Source organism: Procambarus clarkii, chromosome 28 (genome assembly GCF_040958095.1).
Source record: "Procambarus clarkii isolate CNS0578487 chromosome 28, FALCON_Pclarkii_2.0, whole genome shotgun sequence".
Lineage (NCBI taxonomy): Eukaryota > Metazoa > Arthropoda > Malacostraca > Decapoda > Cambaridae > Procambarus > Procambarus clarkii.
In genome coordinates, this window is record NC_091177.1 from 13,467,779 (window position 1) to 13,489,675 (window position 21,897).

At 46.4% G+C, this 21,897-nt stretch overlaps 2 protein-coding genes across 2 annotated transcripts in view; both read left to right on the plus strand.

Moving 5' to 3' along the window:
* LOC123754960 (neuromedin-U receptor 2) overlaps window positions 1–16,385 on the plus strand; it is a 97,540-nt gene extending 81,155 nt beyond the window's left edge. The window contains exons 5-9 of the mRNA XM_045737313.2: window positions 6,706–6,971; window positions 8,677–8,842; window positions 9,121–9,210; window positions 12,168–12,302; window positions 12,815–16,385. Coding sequence (XP_045593269.1) covers window positions 6,706–6,971; window positions 8,677–8,842; window positions 9,121–9,210; window positions 12,168–12,302; window positions 12,815–13,098 — 941 coding nt within the window. The 3' untranslated portion in view covers window positions 13,099–16,385. The remainder of the gene's footprint in view (window positions 1–6,705; window positions 6,972–8,676; window positions 8,843–9,120; window positions 9,211–12,167; window positions 12,303–12,814) is intronic.
* Window positions 14,651–20,989, plus strand: LOC138369424 (zonadhesin-like). The gene is made up of 3 exons (XM_069332663.1): window positions 14,651–14,688; window positions 18,935–19,499; window positions 20,717–20,989. The coding sequence occupies exons 1-3, from the start codon at window positions 14,651–14,653 to the stop codon at window positions 20,987–20,989; spliced, it is 876 nt and encodes a 291-aa protein (XP_069188764.1).
* Window positions 20,990–21,897: the final 908 nt, after the last annotated feature.

Consider the following 21,897-nt stretch of genomic DNA (forward strand, 5'->3'; position numbering starts at 1 on the left):
ACACTCACCTCGCTGGCAGCCTCCAACTAATAGCTGGAAACACTACACAAATTCGTTATCGTTAACAGTTGGAAAATATTTAAGTTGTGGTTGAATGTGGCTCTTGTGGTGTTGGGGATGTGTTGGGGATGTGTTGGGGGGAATGGGCTCTGCACAGATGACATGAGAGAGATGTGGTGCCATGAACATGAGGCTAGGACGGCTATGCAATGGACCTGGTGATTGTGGACACTCATTTATACTCCTGCTGCTGCTGCTGCTGCTGTTGCTGCTGCTGCTGCTGTTGCTGCTGCTGCTGCTGTTGCTGCTGCTGCTGCTGCTGCTGCTGCTGCTGCTGTTACTCATGTCTCTGGGTAGAGAGTACAGAAGCTGTTGCAACAACTGCTCATTTCAGCGACAGACAGCTTCAGCCCGCAGCTGCGACGAGCGTGTGGTCCCGTGGAGGCTAGTACACCGGCGTGAGGAAACACCCACATGACCCCCAACCTGAGGCGCTACATCTCCTGAAGCCCTGAGCTGTCTTGAGGAACCTCCCGGAACCACACGGATGACCTTCATGGTAATGAGAAATAAGTTGTGGTCCAGACACACAGAGAGGTGTACCCTGCCTCTCGGTGTATATACACTTGGCAGATTATTTCAGTACATACACACACTGAGAGGTATTTTTGGTGGTGGGTCAGTGAGCGCTTGTGTGTGTGTGTGTGTGTGTCCTTAAGTCTTCATTGATTGATAAGGGTTATCAGCAACCTATGAGTTGGTGGTAAGCCACAAGACTTGAGTGTGTCAGGGGCGAGCCCTCAGGCTCCCCCCTGACACCGGATCTTCATCAGGATCTTCAGCAAGGAGATCTGGATCCCCGGATCACGGGGGAATCCGGATACCCTTCCTGGCATCCGGATCTTCAGCAGGAACACTGGGGACCACCATTCCTCTCGCGGCAAGACGACATTTTATACCATTAACAGCGAGTAGTCAAGATTGATTAATAAATCATAAATCATGACCAAACTTCGCTCCAGAGGATGGAGAGACGACGACGTTTCGGTCCGTCCTGGACCATTATCGAGACAATCGACTTGAAATGGTCCACGACGGACCGAACCGTCGCCGTCTCCTCATCTTCTGGTGTGTGTGGCTTGCTCATCATATCTTCACCCAAGTTATCTACACCCTCGTCGTCTGCAAATCGTAAATCGTCCCCTGTAACACACAAGACCGCTGGCGTCGTATCTAACCTTTGGGTTAAGTTTACAATATTTGCTCGACAGCCCAGCATGGAGCCAAACAGAATGGGACAAGGCTCTGCGGCCCAGCAGGACCACAGATTATATCCCAAGTGGATGTATAACACTCTACGTTGCTTTGATGTGTATAGAACAGAGGCTTAAGCCACATTAGATTGCCCGCTACATCTTCCGAGTACGTATTCCTCTAACTATGTCAGTATTACCATCTTCGTTTATGGATTAGTGGTCGTAAACGTGTAAAGCTAAAGGAACATTGGCGGTGAAGTCGTGGGATACCTTACCTTGAGGTTACCTTGAGGTGACCCCGCGGCCCGGTCGTCGACCAGGCCTCCTCGTTGCTGGACTGGTCAACCAGGCTATTGGACGCGGCTGCTCGCAGCCTGACGAGCTTATCGTCAGGCTATCGGGATAATTATTCCTATTTTATCAAATGGACGCTGAGCCTCGTCAGAGTGAGAGACCTGAGGGACAAACATGAAATAACACAGAGTGAGGAAGCTTGGCAAAAAGACCTGAGAGACGGGCTTCCTGAAGCCCTCTGAAATATTTACGACGACAAAATTGACCGAAGTTATACCGAACGAGTCGAAAGTTGGGATATAAAGCAAGAAGTGAGACTTGGTGAGGACGACTCCACGTAAACACAGGGTAAGTGCCCAATACTAAAGTTTGAATTTTCAAAAAAGTAATTCCTTGTTTATCTTTAAATAGTTTCCATAGAGCCAGGTGTTACCGTGACAAGGGCCGTCATCCTGTACTGTTATAGGAAGAACGAGCTTCCACTAAAGGGGGTGACTTTGAAAAGTTAGTAAATTACTTGACTGTCTACAGAGACTTATTTTATAACAGGAAATGAATTACTTCTGACCCCTTGGTGGAGCTACTGTTGCTGCGCACTTGTCGTGCTGTATGTGACCCTTGGTTACTGTTGATGCGCACTTGTCGTGTTGTATGTGACCCTTGGTTACTGTTGATGCGCACTTGTTGTGCTGTATGTGACCCTTGGTTACTGTTGATGCGCACTTGTCGTGTTGTATGTGACCCTTGGTTACTGTTGATGCGCACTTGTCGTGTTGTATGTGACCCTTGGTTACTGTTGATGCGCACTTGTCGTGTTGTATGTGACCCTTGGTTACTGTTGATGCGCACTTGTCGTGTTGTATGTGACCCTTGGTTACTGTTGATGCGCACTTGTCGTGTTGTATGGAGTCGACCGTTATATCAAGGTTAAGCGTCGCGAAGATTACGATGAAAACAACAGTGTAAAAATGTTTACCAAACCAGACGCTAAAAATTGAAGACATAACGACGTTTTGGTCCGTCCTGGACCATTCTCAAGTCGAGTGTCATCCTTCACAATCGACTTGAGAATGGTCCAGGACGGACCGAAACGTCGTCGTCTCTTCCATTTCTAGTGTGTGGTCTGGTCAACATTTTTTCACCACGTTATTGTGACTTTTTCATCTGCAGCAGTGTAAACAGCTCTTAATCCAGCCCTTCCAGTCCTCTCTGATCTGGTCCGGACTTTTAAGGCGCTTGTGTTCCAGTCCTGACCTTTCAGGCGGTTGTGTTCCAGTCCAGGCCTTTTAGGCGCTTGTGTTCCAGTCCTGACCTTTCAGGCGGTTGTGTTTCAGTTCAGACCTTTCAGGCGCTTGTGTTTCAGTTCAGACCTTCCAGGCGGTTATGTTCCAGTCCTGGCCTTTCAGGCGGTTGTGTTCCAGTCCTGGCCTTTCAGGCGGTTGTGTTCCAGTCCTGACCATTCAGGCGGTTGTGTTCCAGTCCTGACCATTCAGGCGGTTGTGTTCCAGTCCTGACCATTCAGGCGGTTGTGTTCCAGTCCTGACCCTTCAGGCGGTCTGTGTTCCAGTCCTGACCCTTCAGGCGGTTGTGTTCCAGTCTCGGGTGTTCGGAGCAGACCCTACGAGCGCTATCTGGTGTGATCTAGTGGGTGTGGGGGAAGGAATAACAAATACGGAAGAGAGAAGGAATATAAAGGGGATGAAGGGCGCATATATCGTGGAAGACAAGTATACGAGAGAGAGAGAGACTGATGGTGCTCGGTATATAGAGATGTGTCAGGCAAAATGTCGTGTGGCATATCTCCAGGGATCTGCTAGGAGCAAAGCCAAAATCGACAGGAAAAATAAAGTATTTTTTCGTGGAACTGATCTTGTTGCTTCGCACGTAGGGGTGTGCGATGACTCTACCCGTGCCTGGGGCTTTTCTCTGATTGTACCTCCTGATTCGTGCTCAGGTTCAGGTCCGCTCAGGTCTAGATTCACTCTAGATACACTCAGGGGCCAGATTCATGAAGCAGTTACGCGAGCACTTACGGACTTTGTACATCTTTTCTCAATTTTTGGCGGCTTTGTTTACAACTTTTAAACAGTTAATGAGCTCCGAAGCACCAGGAGGCTGTTTATAACAATGCCAACAGTTGATTGGGAAGTTTTCATGCTTCTAAACTGTTTAATAAATGTAATCAAAGCCGTCAAAGATTGAGGAAAGATGTACACGTTCGTAAGTACTTGTGTGACGGCTTCGTGAATCTGGGCCCCAGGTCTATCTTTAGTGCCATTTCTAGCCTTAGGGACTAAAGTAGTCCAAGGTCTGTATGTGAGCATGTATCACCATAGTTACATTGTGTGCACAAATACCTCAACCGATGTTTTGGTCCGACAAGAGCCAGTGTCTACTGCCTAAGAATGTAGGTGTATGATCCAACATTTATAACAAGAGCTGCGATAATTCGTGATACAAGGACGCGCCAGGTAGAAGATGTGAAGTCGCTTTAACATCCGTATGTCCAGGAGGCACACGAAGGTAATACCCTTCTCCAGCTCTCAGACTATCATACGAGCATGCGCTGGCTGTGTTCTCAGCCCACAGCATGATTAGGTGGAACAAATGTGGCTAAGGTCAGCGTCGCAATACAGACAGACAGTTGACCAGACCACACACTAGAATGGACATAATAAAGGGGATATTAATACAAACATTACATTAATTACAGACATTACAGACAGACAGCTTCCACCTACAGCGCGCCGCTAAGGCCTGGCAACCCATGTTTCACTAGCTAATGAGCTGCATAATTACTCAGCCAAACTCTGCGTTCTTCTGTACGCAGATACGCTCTAAATAATGCAAAATTATTGTATGAGTTTGTGTAGAGTTACAGTTAATTTCCATTGTGTTGAGGCTCCTCGCGGTTGGCCTGAGACATTGAGGCTCCTCGCGGTTGGCCTGAGACATTGAGGCTCCTCGCGGTTGGCCTGAGACAGGACCATTAGAGTGGGACAGTAAATCTCCGACTAAAAGGGCCGGTTGTTGTTGTTTAAGATTCAGCTCCTGGGAACAAAAAGTTCTAAGTAGCACGGGCTATGGTGAGCCCGTAGAGGACTTACCTGGCACAGGGGCTGTAACTGGATGGCGGGAACGGGTCGCCGCGCAATATTTAACAGCAAATCGCCATAGAGGTGTTATGGAGCTCTGAGCATTGTTCCTCATCTGGTCGTGAGCTTCTCTGGTACATTTGCCAGTACTCGCCAGCATCCGGGTCCTGTCAAAGCAGAATAGGAAAAGTAATGAATGACCTTTATCAGTCGGCGCCTGGTCCCTGAACCCTGATCTATTCATACCATTCTGCTGAAAAGAGAAGCTGTTTGATGGCTCGAACAAACATGACCGGGAACAGAAAACGTTACTCAGAAAACATAAACAAAACACACACACACACACACACACACACACACACACACACACACACACACTCACACTCACACACACACACACACACACACACACACACACACACACACACACACACACACACACACACGGACGTATAAAAGACAGTAACTACGATAACGTGAAGGTTGCACTTGTCACCTGTCAACAAGGCTGCTGTACACCAACATTACAGTGATGACTGACAGATAGACACGGGCAGGTGATGAGTCACAATAACGTGGCTGAAATATGTTGACCAGATCACACACTAGAAAGTGAAGGGACGACGACGACGTTTCGGTCCGTCCTGGACCATTCTCAAGTCGATTGAAACCAATCGACTCGAGAATGGTCCAGGACGGACCCAAACGTCGTCGTCCCTTCAACTTCTAGTGTGTGGTCTGGTCTAAGTACTAATTGTTAAGTGCTACAGTGCTGAAACCTGGCCCGTCTCTTGTGTGGCACGACCACCGTACTTGGCATCTACCTGTACGAGAACAATAAAATATTAAACTATTTAAACACACACTATTTACACAATAAAATATTAAACTATTTATTATTACACTCCGTATCTTAAACAAGTAATTTAAAAGCTATAATTGCAAGCTATATATATAATCAGGGGCCTGGTATCTTGCTCGTTGAAACCAAAATCCTTATCCTGACCCCTTCCAAGTGCTATAAAGTCGTAATGGCTTGGCGCTTTCCCCCTGATAATTAAAAAAAAAAATTGCTCGTTGAAAATAGTCAAAAGTTTTACAATTAATAACCTGGAAATTATAGAAATTGCAACAGGGAGTCGCAATTTCATTATATAAATCAGCATCAACATCACTATTTGCAACGCCGGAAGCAGCAGAAGCAGCAACAGTTTCTAGCGATTTTCTGACGAAAAAAATACTGTAGAACACTAAGACTAATTCTTTGGGAGTGGTAAGTGATGGTATACAATGGCACGCTTCTACAGGCAACTGCACTCACTTGTTTCACTCACTTGTCTTACTCACTTGTCTTACTCACTTGTCTTACCTCCGCGCCACACACCTCTCTTATAAGTGGATCAACTTTAGCGCCTCTATTTGTAATTGTCTTTTTCAGAATTGACTCATATTTCATATAGCCTTGCGAGATAGCAACTGAGGATAACAGGATGTTCATAGTAAGAATTGGCGTGTCTGAAGACTGTAACAAGTGCCAGGACCCGCCAACGGGACCTGCCTGTTCTGTTTGTCAAGACCCCAGCAACCGTTGGCTGGTTAACTGGGCTGAATATGCGACCTTTGATATTGCAGTATATTACAATAATAAAAACCTTTACCCACAGACTCTGATGTTGAGTGTTTTAAGTTACGTTTACAGAAATCTGGGACATGGAGCTCTGATGTTTATGTTAACGTGCACTATCAGAGGCGTAAACACACACACACACTCAAACACACGCACACTCAAACACACTCACAAAGCAAATACTTTGGGACGGTTATCGGTCTATGTTCCAGGGGAAAATATGAGGATGAAAAGCCTTCACTGGTCTTAGTGCCGGGCCCGAGGGCTGAGTCCCAACATAAATATTACAAGCGATAAATTACAAGGTAAACAAAGGGGGTTCCGAGCCAGTTTAACAGGAGACGGGGACCCAAGAGTTGAGGCTAAATCTACAATTAAGTACAGTGTCCGCTGAATACCCATCTTTGACTCACGCTCACCCATCTCTTCTCAGCTCTGCCGGTGGAGGTGTACCAGATGTGGGTACAGTACCCGTGGCCGTTGGGGGAGGCAGCGTGCAGGCTCCGTGCCATGGTGCCGGAGACACTGACCCACGTGTCCGTGCTGACCATCCTGGCCGTGTCCGGGGAGCGGTACGTGGCCATCACCGACCCCGTCTACGCCCGTACCACCCACACCCTGACCCGCACGGCCCGGGTCCTGCCGGTCATCTGGTTGACCTCCATGCTGGCCGCCGTGCCGTTGGGCTACTTCCAGAAGGTTAGTGACTTTGACCTTCAGGGTCAAGTTTTATCACCTCCGACACGCCTAATCATTCCTTGTTAGTGCTAGGCATGTATCATGTGCAGAGAGGGGGTACTGGCTCGGTGCTTAGCGCCTCATTTTTGTTCTCCTGTTATGCATTGTTGGGATATATTGGCTTTTTCCAACTCTCTGGTAGTTCTCCTGTTTCTTGGGACTTCTTATGTACCATGGTATGGAGGCAGCAAAAGACTTCCACTCCTCTTAGTTTCTGTGGTATGATCCTATCTGGTCCCACCACCTGAACCCGATCCAGCACTCTCAAGGGACTTATAAATTCATTTATGTTTATCTCAATTTCCTCCCAATGCTCCTGATTTGAGTCATTTTATGAACCTCCTTTGACTCTATTGTGAAGCTCTCCTGAAATTTATTTTAAAGTTTCTCAACACATCATTAATATTTTCTGTTCTCAATCCTTTCCTGTTCATAGTTGCAACACCTGTTCCTTCACTGCTGTTTGTCTCTTGGTGTAGCTGTGAAGCAACTTGGGTTGAGCCTTGGCTTTATCTGCAGTGTTGTTTCAGATTATATTTATGTTTCTCTTCTTGCTCTGAAGGTTCTCATGCCCGTCCTCTGGTGCTCCTCTCCGCTCTCTATTATTATTGTTCTTTCGGTTATTCACTTTGCTTCCTTACATCTTTGGTTAAACCATTGGTTAGTCCTGTACCTTTGCCTGTCCTCCCCTTGAACAGTGCACATCTGTCTGCTGCTTCCCAGCATTTCTTGTTGAAGAGGTCCATTATTTTAATGGACCTCTTAAATAGTAAGTCAGCGGACCCATTAAGAGGTCCATTCGTGTTGGGTCTTCCCTCTGAGCTCATGACATCCTTGATGGAAAGTCTCTCATTTCCTAGTACTTTTCCCATCAGTATTCCAGCCTTCTACCTTTTGGTATGTTCCCTGTTGTTGTTTAAGATTCAGCTACTGGGAACTAAAAGTTCCAAGTAGCATGGCCTATGGTGAGCCCGTGATGGACTTACCTGGCAGAGGAGCGGGGCTGAAACTTGTATGTTCCCTGATCTGTGTCTCCTTAACAACCAAATGATACTCAAAAGCCAAGACACGGAGATCATGCATTCCCAAAAGGGCTATGAAATTGACTTGCACTATGTCTGATTCATCACATGAACATTATGTCAACTTTTTCCAGTTCATCATTACCCTTCATTCTTGTTTGGCTAAGGAAGGTACTGGTGGACCCTTCCTAAGCGTAGCTCTCCGTATATCCATTACTCCAGCGTGGTTCCCTATTCTCCAAATCTACATATCGCGGCTGAAATGCTCCTTGATCAAGAGTTGTGATCCATTCTTGTTTACAGTGAAAGAGCTTTTCCCAGGGTAGTAATAGCTGGGTCTTCTGTCATTTTGTGGAGGCTTGTATGTCACTGCTAATTTTATCCTAGACCCACTCTTCTTATGGTTCTCGTTATATAGTCACTGAATCTTTCACAACCTGGTATTGATAGTTCTTTGTATGTCCAGGCCTTCCTGACCAACAGGGTCATACCCCCTTCTTCCTCCTCCTTCCCTTCTTGTTTTATGTAATATGGTAGTCTTAGGGAAATATTGCAATAGTTATAACACTTGGCAGTTTTGTTTCTGATGTTACAATTACATCTATGTTCTCCTCGTTTGCCTGACTTACCTCACCTCCTACCAGGTGAACCTGGTGAAGTCCCCTCTGGGGTCAGACCTGCCCCAGAGTGCCTGGTGTGCCATCCCCTACGACGACCCCTCCCCAAGATATTGCTGGCTTCTGTGGGCCTCCTCCGTCGGGGCCTTCATGCTCCCGATGGCCGTCCTCATCGTCCTCTACTGCAAGATAGGTGAGCAGCTCCTCTTCCCACTTTCCAAACACAGCCGACCAACTGAACTTTTTATTGAAGGCAAGTCATAAAAATTATCTTAGGGACGATAGATAAGCAGTCTCTATCTCTTCTTCTTAGGCCAGGGTGATGAGTCTTTGTGTGTGTGTGTCCGGAGGAACCCATGTCTCTGGTCCATATATATATCTCCTGTGTTTATAATTGTACCACCACCACCACCTAGCTGCATCCCGGATGCAGGTAGCGGGTGTGCGTGACTAATGAGACTGTGGTTGCAGGCATGGTGTTGTCCATCGACCCCCCAACCAGGACCCCAGCAGCTGGGGCTGGAGCCATGCACACTCGCAAGGTTGGGATCCGTATGCTGGGTGAGTGTCTCTCTCTCTCTCTCTCTCTCTCTCTCTCTCTCTCTCTCTCTCTCTCTCTCTCTCTCTCTCTCTGTCTCTCTCTCTCTGTCTCTCTCTCTCTCTCTCTCTCTCTCTCTCTCTCTCTCTCTCTCTCTCTCTCTCTCTCTCTCTCTCTCTCTCTCTGTCTCTCTCTCTCTCTCTCTCTCTCTCTCTCTCTCTCTCTCTCTCTCTCTCTCTCTCTCTCTCTCTGTCTCTCTCTCTCTCTCTCTCTCTGTCTCTCTCTCTCTGTCTCTCTCTCTCTCTCTCTCTCTCTCTCTCTCTCTCTCTCTCTCTCTCTCTGTCTCTCTCTCTCTCTCTCTCTCTCTCTCTCTCTCTCTCTCTCTCTCTCTCTCTGTCTCTCTCTCTCTCTCTCTCTCTCTCTCTCTCTCTCTCTCTCTCTCTCTGTCTCTCTCTCTCTCTCTCTCTCTCTCTCTCTCTCTCTCTCTCTCTCTCTCTCTCTCTCTCTCTCTCTCTCTCTCTCTCTCTCTCTCTGTGTCTCTCTCTCTCTCTCTCTCTCTCTCTCTCTCTCTCTCTCTCTCTCTCTCTCTCTCTCTCTCTCTCTCTCTCTCTCTCTCTCTCTCTCTCTTGCTTCTACGTCTCCTCTTTTTTCCCTTGATTTAGTTTTTGTGAGTCTTTCTGACTTGGTTTTTCATCTTTACTGTTTATTTAAGCCAGTTAGTGTCGCTAGTTCAACCATTAGTCTAGCGCGAGGCTGTTGGTAAGCGCTTGTCCATTAGCTAATTGCATTTCTAAGCTATAGTTTATCCATTAGCTAATTATACTACTCTAAAGCGTTGTTAATTATTCATTTGTTAGTCAATTATAGTGTTGTGAAATAGTTCATCTGGGAGCTAATTACGGTAAATTATAACTCCTGTGTTGGGTACTCACGGTACTTCGTGGTACTGTGCTGGGTACTCACGGTACTTCGTGGTACTGTGCTGGGTACTCACGGTACTTCGTGGTACTGTGCTGGGTACTCACGGTACTTCGTGGCAATGTGTTGGGTACTCACGGTACTTCGTGGCACTGTGCTGGGTACTCACGGTACTTCGTGGCACTGTGTTGGGTACTCACGGTACTTCGTGGTACTGTGCTGGGTACTCACGGTACTTCGTGGCACTTTGTTGGGTACTCACGGTACTTCTTGAGTGTGCTTTTGGTAGTGAGTACCAACGTCGTGAGTATATTAGCCAAATTACAACTCATTACAGTGTTGTACTAAGTTCACTCAGAGTTCTATACCTCACAGTACTTCAGCCAATCAGAATATTGTACCTCAAACTACTTCAACCAATCAGAATATTGTACCTCAAACTACTTCAACCAATCAGATTTTGTACATCAAATTACTACAGCCAATCAGAGGGCTATTCGTCGCCACTGATTTACCAGTCACCAATCCTGACGCCAATCACTTCAATGGTCACCTTAACTAATCCTTGCACGGAAAACGTGTCTACAGAACGTGACGAATTTTTTGTTCCTTAATGCGTGAATGTGTAAACAGTTTATATACACAATGTAAACAATTTACTATTACTAATAAATCAAGTAATAGACTAGCAATACAAGATGCGTGATTGGCCTCAGTAATTGCCAGTTGGTGGTGAGAAGCTGGTGTCGGGGCCCGGGAGCTGTAGCCTCGATTGTTGATGTTGGCTACCTGATCATTCATAGAGGATTTTGTATATTTCAATACACTCCTTGTTGTATTTTTATTGCATGATGACGCGTGTATAATATATAAAATATTTTTTGTTCATGTTTATTAATAAAATTTCATTATAGATATATTTACATAAAGTTGTAATATAAAATTAAAATTTTTAATATATAATTTATATTAAAACTACAGTTCTCAGTGTGTATGTGTATGTGCTTACCTAGTTGTACTTGCGGGGGTTGAGCTCTGGCTCTTTGGCCCCGCCTCGCAACTGTCAATCAACTGGTATGTGTGTGTGTGTGTGTGTGTGTGTGTGTGTGTGTGTGTGTGTGTGTGTGTGTGTGTGTGTGTGTGTGTGTGTGTGTGTGTGTGTGTTCGTCTATATCAATGACTACATGCCAAAATTTCCCAAATTATATCTACTTTTCAAATTTGTGAATGGAGTTGCTTTCTACTATCTACTCATCTTACTCCTTCTATTTTCCTACTAATCATCTTGAAACACAAAAAAACTCTGTATTGTTGACATGTCTTGTTCCTAGTCGTTCCTTCTAGTTCAATTGGCCTTTGTTGGAACCGTTACCTCTTGTTCCATTCCATTCTGTCACGTATTGTACGTGTTGATCACGAATGCGTGCGTGAATCGTTGTGTTGTGATATGCCTCGCAACAGCAGTGTTGCGTGCGTTGTGTTTGTTGAGTGTGAGCTGTTTTAGTGTGTGGGTGAGCCCCCGAGCAGCAGTATGTTGCGTGACGCCTGTTTCCGCGGGCTGATTGTGTTGCGTGTGGCTGTGTTGCGTGTTAGGTGCGGGGCCAGCCGTTGTTGCGTGTGGCTGTGTTGCGTGTTAGGTGCGGGGCCAGCCGTTGTTGCGTGTGGGTGTGTTGCGTGTTAGGTGCGGGGCCAGCCGTTGTTGCGTGTGGGTGTGTTGCGTGTTAGGTGCGGGGCCAGCCGCTGTTACGTGTGGCTGTGTTGCGTGTAAGGTGCGGGGCCAGCCGTTGTTGCGTGTGGGTGTGTTGCGTGTTAGGTGCGGGGCCAGCCGTTGTTGCGTGTGGCTGTGTTGCGTGTGGCTGTGTTGCGTGTGGTTGTGTTGCGTGTAAGGTGCGGGGCCAGCCGTTGTTGCGTGTGGGTGTGTTGCGTGTTAGGTGCGGGGCCAGCCGTTGTTGCGTGTGGCTGTGTTGCGTGTGGCTGTGTTGCGTGTGGCTGTGTTGCGTGTGGGTGTGTTGCGTGTAAGGTGCGGGGCCAGCCGTTGTTGAGTGTTGCGTGTGTCTCGCAGTAGCTGTGGTGGTGGCATTCTTCTTGTGTTGGGCGCCGTTCCACGCCCAGCGGCTCATGTTCGTCACCATCACCACCTACGGCCAGTGGACGCCCTACCATCGCTCCGTCAACACCAAGCTCTTCTACTGTACCGGTGAGTCGCCAGGGTACAGTACCAGTCAGTCAGTAGGGTACAGTACCAGTCAGTCTGTACCCTGAGGGTACGCAGGTTCAATCCCATTGTATGGCCCTCATTATTTTCTCATAGATTCAGCCCGTTCTTGTCATTTGTGCAAGTTCAGTTGAACTTTTTTGTGTAGATAAACATATTAGAATTTAGCTAATTCATGAGATACAGTTCGAAATTTGTTGACCTTTGTAGAGTATTTTGCTATTACTTTGATACGACTTCAACTGGCTCAGATATTTTGTCAATCTGTCAGCTTCACTATCCTTATTAATCCTCTGTCAGTCATACTCACCAAAGTGTCCAATTCTGACTTATCTTGATACGTTATTCCGCCTGCATGTCCGCTTTCCTACCACCCAGCACCTCCTAGCCCCCAGTTCCTCCTAGCTCCCAGCTCCTCCTAGCCCCCAGCTCCTATACCAGTAACACATGTCCACTCCCTCCACCAGTAATACCAGTCTCCACCCCACAACCAGGTATCTGCTACTACCTGAACTCCGCCGTCAACCCCATCCTCTACTCCGTCATGTCTGTTCGGTTCCGGATCGCCTTCAGGAGGTCCTTGTGCGGGGGGAAGGCGTGGGCGAGGAAGCAGCTCTACCTCTCCAACACTCACGGCCATCTCCACCTCTCCAACAACTCCAATATCCTCAACAGGACCAGGGAGATCTCCACCACCACCTCCACCAGGAGAGTCCTCGACACCAACTACAGGAACGGCATCAACTATGTCTTCGTGCAGATGGAGATCCAAGCCTGATTCTGAAGTGACTTCGATGTCCACAAGTAACGTGACTTCGATGTCCACAAGTAACGTGACTTCGATGTCCACAAGCAACGTGACTTCGATGTCCGCAAGTAACGTGACTTCGATGTCCACAAGTAACGTGACTTCGATGTCCACAAGCAACGTGACTTCGATGTCCGCAAGTAACGTGACTTCGATGTCCACAATAATGTGACTTCGATGTCCACAAGTAACGTGACTTCAATGTAGAACTTGACACTAATGCATGGCAGTGTAATCGACACTATGAACAAATGAACAGAGTGTTCCATTAGACATGAGGCAGCGTTCACAAAGCCTAAAAGAGAAATGGCTAAGAATTAACATATCATAATTTAATTTAAAAGTTTTTAAGTGGAGCTCGCAGCAATATTATTACATTTTAGCAACACTTAAAAAGTTGACACGTTGGAAATTCTCACACACACATACATTATTTCTGTATCTGTCTCTTTCTGTCCATATCTTTCTGCATCTCTCCTGTCTAAAAATGTTCAGTGTCTGTCTTTCAACATATACCAACGTGTGCTACTCGTGATTTGTTCCAGTTATCTCCTGGTATAATCCTTGTGAGGGTTATCTCCTCACTCGCATGTTTACATCACCTCTCAAGTTTCTTATTAATTTATGTCGTTTTTAAAGAGGCTTCATGAGACGCATGTACAAGAATCTCACGTGTGTGTGTGTGTTTGTCCTCTTACTGTCCACGTTGTTGTATGCGAGTGCTCATGCTGTCCAAGCATGGACTACTGTCCAGGCATTGGTTATTGTCCAAGCATGAGCAACTGTCCAACTGTTCACAATCGACTTGAGAATGGTCCAGGACGGCCCGAAACCTCGTCGTCCCTTCACCTTCTAGTGTGTAGTCTGGTCATTATACTTTAGCCACGTTATTGTGACTCATCGCCTGCAACTGTCCAGGCATTAGCTACTGGCTAAATCTAAACAATGGACAAGATGTAACCCCTAAGACGTGTACATCATGATACAAGTGTTCTACAGCTGACATGCACGTGTTCTACAGGTGTCACTACAAGTGTTCCCGCGCGAGGGTGTTGACACAAGGCGCTGGCGCTCTGTGTACTTCGCCCACTCTCGTCATGGCGAAGACAAGAGTTCGATGCTATGATACTTATTTTTTGTACACCAGGTTGGTGGGTAGATGGCGCCCCTGAGCTCAAGTGTAACATTCCTGGTCTGGTCTCGTCGCTTAACCCGACAATAACTGTAATGTGTTGTATTGTCTGGCTACAACACTTGTTACATTACAGTTTTACACACACACACACACACACACACACACACACACACACACACACACACACACACACACACACACACACACACACAGACGACACACACAATATATATTAATGTTATTGAATATGACAGAGAGGATGAAATCAATGATTCTAGTACGAATCTTCTCTACTTAGTTTTAACTTTTTTTCTAAACCTGAGAAAGAAGTTGAAAAATTAACTCTCCAAAGTTCATGTTGTACTTGTATTATGGCCTGGCGCTAAGATGTCCTTGTTCCTTGACCCTTATCAGCATTATCAAAGGTCAGAGTATCACTGGTTGCAATTGTAGAAGAGCGAATATATTACCGGAGATGAGGTCAACCATCTCAGTATGGCCCAATAGGCCCACTACACCTTACCAGTCGCCCCAGGGTCTCTGACGACAGGCGGGAGTGTCTTGGAGGTCTCGTCTTACACCTGGAGTGTGTGTTGGAGGTCTCGTCTTACACCTAGAGTGTGTGTTGGAGGTCTCGTCTTACACCTAGAGTGTCTTGGAGGTCTCGTCTTACACCTGGAGTGTCTTGGAGGTCTCGTCTTACACCTGGAGTGTGTGTTGGAGGTCTCGTCTTACACCTAGAGTGTCTTGGAGGTCTCGTCTTACACCTGGAGTGTCTTGGAGGTCTCGTCTTACACCTGGAGTGTCTTGGAGGTCTCGTCTTACACCTGGAGTGTAAGCTGGAGTCAGCTGGCTGGATTGTTTTGGTGTGCAGTGGTTGGTGTTGATGCCTGGTTGGTTGCCTCGCCCCTAGATGTCAAATCTTTCGTTGTCACTGTATGTGTCGATTACTGAAGTGTTGTGTGGTGCAGCGACACTAGAGGATGGGACACTAGCGAGGCACTACACCTCTAAGACACCTCCCAGCCGCGCCTAACACCAGGTTACACTCTGGTGTCTTAGTGAGCACCACCAAGAATCCTGCTCCACTCATCACTGACACAGGATTGATTGATTGGTCAAGATTAAGCCACCCAAGAGGTGGCTCGGGCATGAATAGCCCGTAAGTGGTAAAACATTTTGTTCAGTAAATCTTTTCAGTGTTCTGAGGTCGCATTTAATCGTCAGGCTGCTATCGTGGGGGAGGATACTGCTTGACAGTGTTTATGAGGGTCTCCAGCTGCTGGACACCTTTTTTTGACCAAAAGAGTGGCAGTGTTGATGGCTTCAGGCTGGTTACTGCGAGATTCAGGGACTCTTAAAGCTCTTATAAGGTCGTTGGTTGCTTCACATTCCAGGAGATAGTGAAACAGGAGATGTTGTTGTTGTTGTTATAGATTCAGCTACTCGGAACAAGTTCCAAGTAGCACGGGCTACGGTGAGCCCGTAACTTACCTGGCACAGGAGTGGGGCAAGTAGCACGGGCTATAGTGAGCCCGTAACTTACCTGGCACAGGAGCAGTGCGAAAACAGGAGAGTGGGAAGGTGCTTTAAAGCCTTATGGCCCCACAGTGAGGCACTTCACCTCATCTCCCGATTATATTATTCTACTGCTCTAAAATTTATTGACATTACGGGCTATTCATGCCCGTGCCACCACTTATGTGTGGCTTAATTTTTATCAATCACTCAATTGTTTGACAGTTCCAGCCCCGCTCCTGTGCCAGGTAAGTCCACGGGCTCACCATAGCCCGTGCTACTTGGAAATTTTAGTCCCAAGGAGCTGAATTTAAAACAATAACAATAATTTATTGATTAAACAGCTTACTGGCTCGTAGTGCTGCGAAGCATAAGAACTGCTGATGAAATATAAACTAATTCGCCATGATTGAGAAAAGATGCACAGGTTTCGTAAGCGAAGAGAAGTGTTTTGATAACAGCTGCTCTCTAACCAGTGGGCAGACTACCAGTTCACAGCTAACAGATAATCTTCACTCAATGGTTGTAATCTTGTGATGTACAAAGTTTTTAACCTTTTCTGTGTGTAATGATTTAATAAACAAACATTTCTATAGTACCTAAAATATTCACATTATATATATATATATATATATATATATATATATATATATATATATATATATATATATATATATATATATATATATATATATATATATATATATCCCCCCGAGAATGTTGGCAACTGTCGCTCAGAAATATTTAAATAAATAATCTTTGGTAAGTGTTAATAATTATTTTTCCTTTTGGTAAATGAGAGAGAATTTGACAATGTAAATTCCTGCGTGTGGGTATTAGCGTGCATTTAATGGTATACGTGAGTGAGACCGCCTTTGATTGCGTGCGTGAGTGCGCCGACGATTGCTTGAATGTGCTTGTGTTTGCGTGAGTAAGAGTGCCTGCGTTTGTTTAAACGTGTTTACGTCTTCGGGTAAATGTAATAGTATGTACTTGAGTGAACAAACATGAATAAACCAACAGGTTTATTTTATTATACCCGTACAACTAGGACGGGCAGGTAAGTACAACTAGGTCAGTACTTAACTAATCACATAATACAGGTTCACTACACAATTATATTAGAGTACGCCAGTGGTGCTCCGGAGTCCCTACCACAGTACCCTGAGTACACACCACAGCACCCTGAGTACACACCACAGCACCCTGAGTACACACCACAGCACCCAGAGTACACACCACAGCACCCAGAGTACACAACTGGTGGAGTACTACGTTATAACACAACTACCACTACAGTCCCTCGCCCTCTCCCCCACGCCAGACATAGTTTATGAGCTGGACATAAATAAAACAGCTTTTTAACCGTGCGCCAAATTGAATGTGTAGGTGTAGTGTGTAATTTAATGTTTAGTGTACTAAAAAGGGGTTTAGGCTTTTGTTTATGAGGACGGGCTGGTGTAACAGCATGACCTCATCAACAAAGCCCAAATGCTCCTTAATGCAGCAACCAAACCCAACCCGTCCTCGACTCAAGTCCATTACATCCAGCGGTCGACCCCACAGACGCATTCATAAATTTTAACATGCTGTTCATTCAAAACGGGAATTTTCTCAAATGTAAATTAATATTATTATGTATTAGCATATTGTGCATATTTAAGCACTGGTTAGGTTAGGTGTTTAGGTTCTGTTGGCGATTATTTGTATTTGTAGTACGTGGGTGAAGCATTTACAGCGTTGTGGTTCGAACAAAAGTCGTCAGTGAAGCACTTGTTCCGGAAGTGTTCGGACGTCATCAGTTGTGAGTCTTGTGTAGACCGTCTTCATTCATAAACAGGGGGTTTGGCGGGTGTATGGAATCACTTTTGGGTCTTTGTTTGGAGGACGAGGTGAAGACGCAGCCCGTCCTCATAAACAAAGACCCAAAAGTGATTCCATGCACCCGCCAAACCCCCTGTTTATTAATGAAAACGGTTTACACACGACTCACAACTGCTGACGTTCGAACACTTCCAGAACAAGTGCTTCACTGACGAATTTTGTTCGAACCACAACGCTGTAAATGCTTCACCCACGTACTACAAATACAAATAATCGCCAACAGAACCTAAACACCTAACCTAACCTATGCCTATATATACACAATATGCTAATATATAATAATATTAATTTATATTTGAGAAAATTCCCGTTTTGAATGAACAGCATGTTAAAATTGTTAGAAGCGTCTTTGGGGTCGACCGCTGGATGGAATGCACTTGGCCTGAGAACGGGTAGGAAGACGGCTGTTGCTGGTGCTAACAAGATGCTCACATTCTAATAGCATCAGTTTTAAAGATTTGCTGTCTCTCAGATTAACAAACTCACCGACACTCGCAAGAACACAAAATAAGTATTTGGTAAGTTCAAAACACATTTTCTAAAGTATCTTGGTTATCTTGAGGTTATCTTGAGATGATTTCGGGGCTTTTAGTGTCCCCGCGGCCCAGTCCGCGGCCTCCACCCCCAGGAAGCAGCCCGTGACAGCTGACTAACACCCAGGTACCTATTTTACTGCTAGGTAACAGGGTCATAGGGTGAAAGAAACTCTGCCCATTGAAAGAAACTCTGCCGCCGGCGCCTGGGATCGAACCCAGCACCACAGGAACACAAGTCTAGCGTGCTGTCCGCTCGACCGACCGGCGTATCTTAACGTCAGTCTCCTTCCCACTAGCATCGTTTTTATTTACAACAAAAAACCTGATATGTGCTTTTGACGGTAAAACAGAATTTAGATAAAATGTTTCACGGTATTCTGCATATACATATAAAGTTAAAGAAACCCCACGAAGTTTTCCGGTGAATTAAAACTCCATTTATCGTGTCCCTAACAGCCAAAATATTGCCTACTAAAAAATTCAGCTCTTCGGCTCCACTCTATGATAAAAAAAAACACCTAAATTCTTCATCATTTTTAATCGCATGGAAGAGAAAAATACTGGATTTCTTTTTATTTTTTTTAAAGTTTTGCCCTTTTTATGTTGTCTGCCGTAAACATGCAACTTTTGCTAGAGCTTTGATGTGCAAATTTCAGCGTTTTCTGCCCAGGTATGTTAGGCTAGGACAGCCGTACCAACCGTAGGACACCAGACGTACCAACCCTGACACCAGACGTACCAACCCTGACACCAGACGTACCAACCCTGACACCAGACGTACCAACCTTGACACCAGACGTACCAACCCTGACACCAGACGTACCAACCCTGACACCAGACGTACCAACCCTGACACCAGACGTACCAACCCTGACACCAGACGTACCAACCCTGACACCAGACGTACCAACCCTGACACCAGACGTACCAACCCTGACACCAGACGTACCAACCCTGACACCAGACGTACCAACCCTGACACCAGACGTACCAACCCTGACACCAGACGTACCAACCCTGACACCAGACGTACCAACCTTGACACCAGACGTACCAACCTTGACACCAGACGTACCAACCTTGACACCAGACGTACCAACCCTGATACCAGACGTACCAACCCTGATACCAGACGTACCAACCTTGACACCAGACGTACCAACCTTGACACCAGACGTACCAACCTTGACACCAGACGTACCAACCCTGACACCAGACGTACCAACCCTGATACCAGACGTACCAAAGAGAAACTAACCTACCATATGCAGGCGATGAGTCGCAATAACGTGGCTAAAGTATGTTGACCAGACCACACACTAGAAGGTGAAGGGACGACGACGTTTCGGTCCGTCCTGGACCATTCTCAAGTCGATACTTGACTTGAGAATGGTCCAGGACGGACCGAAACGTCGTCGTCCCTTCACCTTCTAGTGTGTGGTCTGGTCAACAACCTACCATATACCAAGATCAATGAATCCCGACCATATGGATCCTACATTTCGATTAATATTTTAATCTTTAATCGCAATTCTCCCCGGCTAATGTTGGCATCCATTCTCTGTGAGGCTCAATACCGCAATAACCCAGCCACCGGCCGCGTACCCGACCCGCCATTCTCTACTAATCTGTAAATGATTAATATTAATCTGAAACACGATCATAAGCCAGAAATTACTGCTCTTGAACAGCACGTTAATGAGGCCGGCTTAGTGGCTTCTGATATGCCTCTCTCGCTTGAAAAACGCTATTAAATCCTTTTCCACCGGAGAGAACTGGAATGGCTGCTGGGGGGGGGGGTGATGGATGGAGTGATGTTGTTGTTGTTATAGATTCAGCTACTCGGAACAAGTTCCAAGTAGCACGGGCTATGGTGAGCCCGTAACTTACCTGGCACAGGAGCGGGGCAAGTAGCACAGACTATGGTGAGCCCGTAGGGATGGAGTGAGAGGTGGAGTGATTATAAAGGAAGGTATAGTGAGGAGCAATTTGATGAGACGTTTATGAATGGAATGATGAGTTGTGTGAATAGTGGAATATAGTGTGCAGCACCGGGTAGAATGAGTATGATGTGATGAGGGAGGAGGAATGAGTAGGTGATGAGGGGGTGTAATGAAGGGAGTGAACTGGAGAATGGAATAAGTAGGATTAGCGTGTGGAATGAAGGATGAAACGAAGGGAAAATAGGGGAAACAAATCAACCAGTGGAATGAGGAAAAAATATAAAATACTGTTGTGTAACTATGATGTAAGCCAATGGCGGAGCAAGGAAAGGAATGAGTGGAAACAAAGAGACAATTTATTCCGGCTAACGACCGAATCACCCACGCAGCCGAGGCTGCTTGTTGCCCAAGTTGTGACGCATGCATACTAAGGCAAATGAATATATAAAAAGTTTAATAGTAATTGGACATAATGTTCGAGTCTGGCGCCTTTTGTGACTCTCGAGCTTTTGATATATATATTTAGTTCAGACATTTGGGATTTGTGTCCTTTTTAACTCTCATTTGGACAGGTGACAGCACCATCGGGGGTTGTTGATCGACAGGTGACAGCACCATCGGGGGTTGTTGATCGACAGGTGACAGGACCATCGGGGGTTGTTGATCGACAGGTGACAGCACCATCGGGGGTTGTTGATCGACAGGTGACAGCACCATCGGGGGATGTTGATCGACAGGTGACAGCACCATCGGGGGTTGTTGATCGACAGGTGACAGCACCATCGGGGGTTGTTGATCGACAGGTGACAGCACCGTCAGTGATATTGATCGACAGGTCCATGTAAGCAGCCTGCAGGACTCTAGAGGTCTTCACTACCTGTCTAACTGTCCCCAGCGACCTTCTAATGACCCTGCTTATTGCTTGAGGCCCTCCACTAGCTTTCTGGCAGTTTGTACCAGCACTCACTCTGCTACTCTCCTCTTGGCCAATATCAGCCAGTTGGTGACCTCTAAATGCCAATTAAAGTGGTGTCCCATTTCTAGGGGGTCCAGGTAGCCCCTTCTAGCCACCTGTAGTGGCCTCGTGGAAGCTGTTGCTAGCTTTCTGATAGCCGCTAATAGCCGGTAAACAATTAATAGCTTTCTTTGAACCGCAAACATTCGCGTGGCACAAGTTACGCAAGATATGGTTCTATTATTGATTATATTGATGTACAGGATGGAACAATGGGACATATTATTACCGTACTGTTTGGTAGTTGAGTGGTACAGTGGTACAGTCCCTGAACACACCAACAGTCGTACAGTCCCTGAACACACCACCAGTGGTACAGTCCCTGAACACACCACCGGTGGTACAGTCCCTGAACACACCACTGGTGGTACAGTCCCTGAACACACCACCAGTGGTACAGTCCCTGAACACACCACCAGTGGTACAGCCCTTGAACACACCACCAGTGGTACAGTCCCTGAACACACCAACAGCTCTCCGGGTGAACATAATATACTCAATTTAGGGTACGAAGTCAGGCTCAAGTTAACTAGGCTCTGGAGTTAGTAGCTGGCAGCCGGCTGGAGTCAACAAGTAGCTGGCAGCCGGCTGGGGTCAACAAGTAGCTGGCAGCCGGCTGGGGTCAACAAGAAGCTGGCAGCCGGCTGGGGTCAACAAGTAGCTGGCAGCCGGCTGGGGTCAACAAGTAGCTGGCAGCCGGCTGGGGTCAACAAGTAGCTGGCAGCCGGCTGGGGTCAA

Coding starts and splice junctions, on each gene's coding strand:
- LOC138369424 (XM_069332663.1), top strand. CDS start 14,651: ATGTCCTTGTTCCTTGACCCTTATCAGCATTATCAAAG. Junction 14,689..18,934: donor CCTTATCAGCATTATCAAAG/GTCAGAGTATCA, acceptor CCCTGACACCAG/ACGTACCAACCCTGACACCA. Junction 19,500..20,716: donor GTCGCAATAACGTGGCTAAA/GTATGTTGACCA, acceptor TCATTTGGACAG/GTGACAGCACCATCGGGGGT.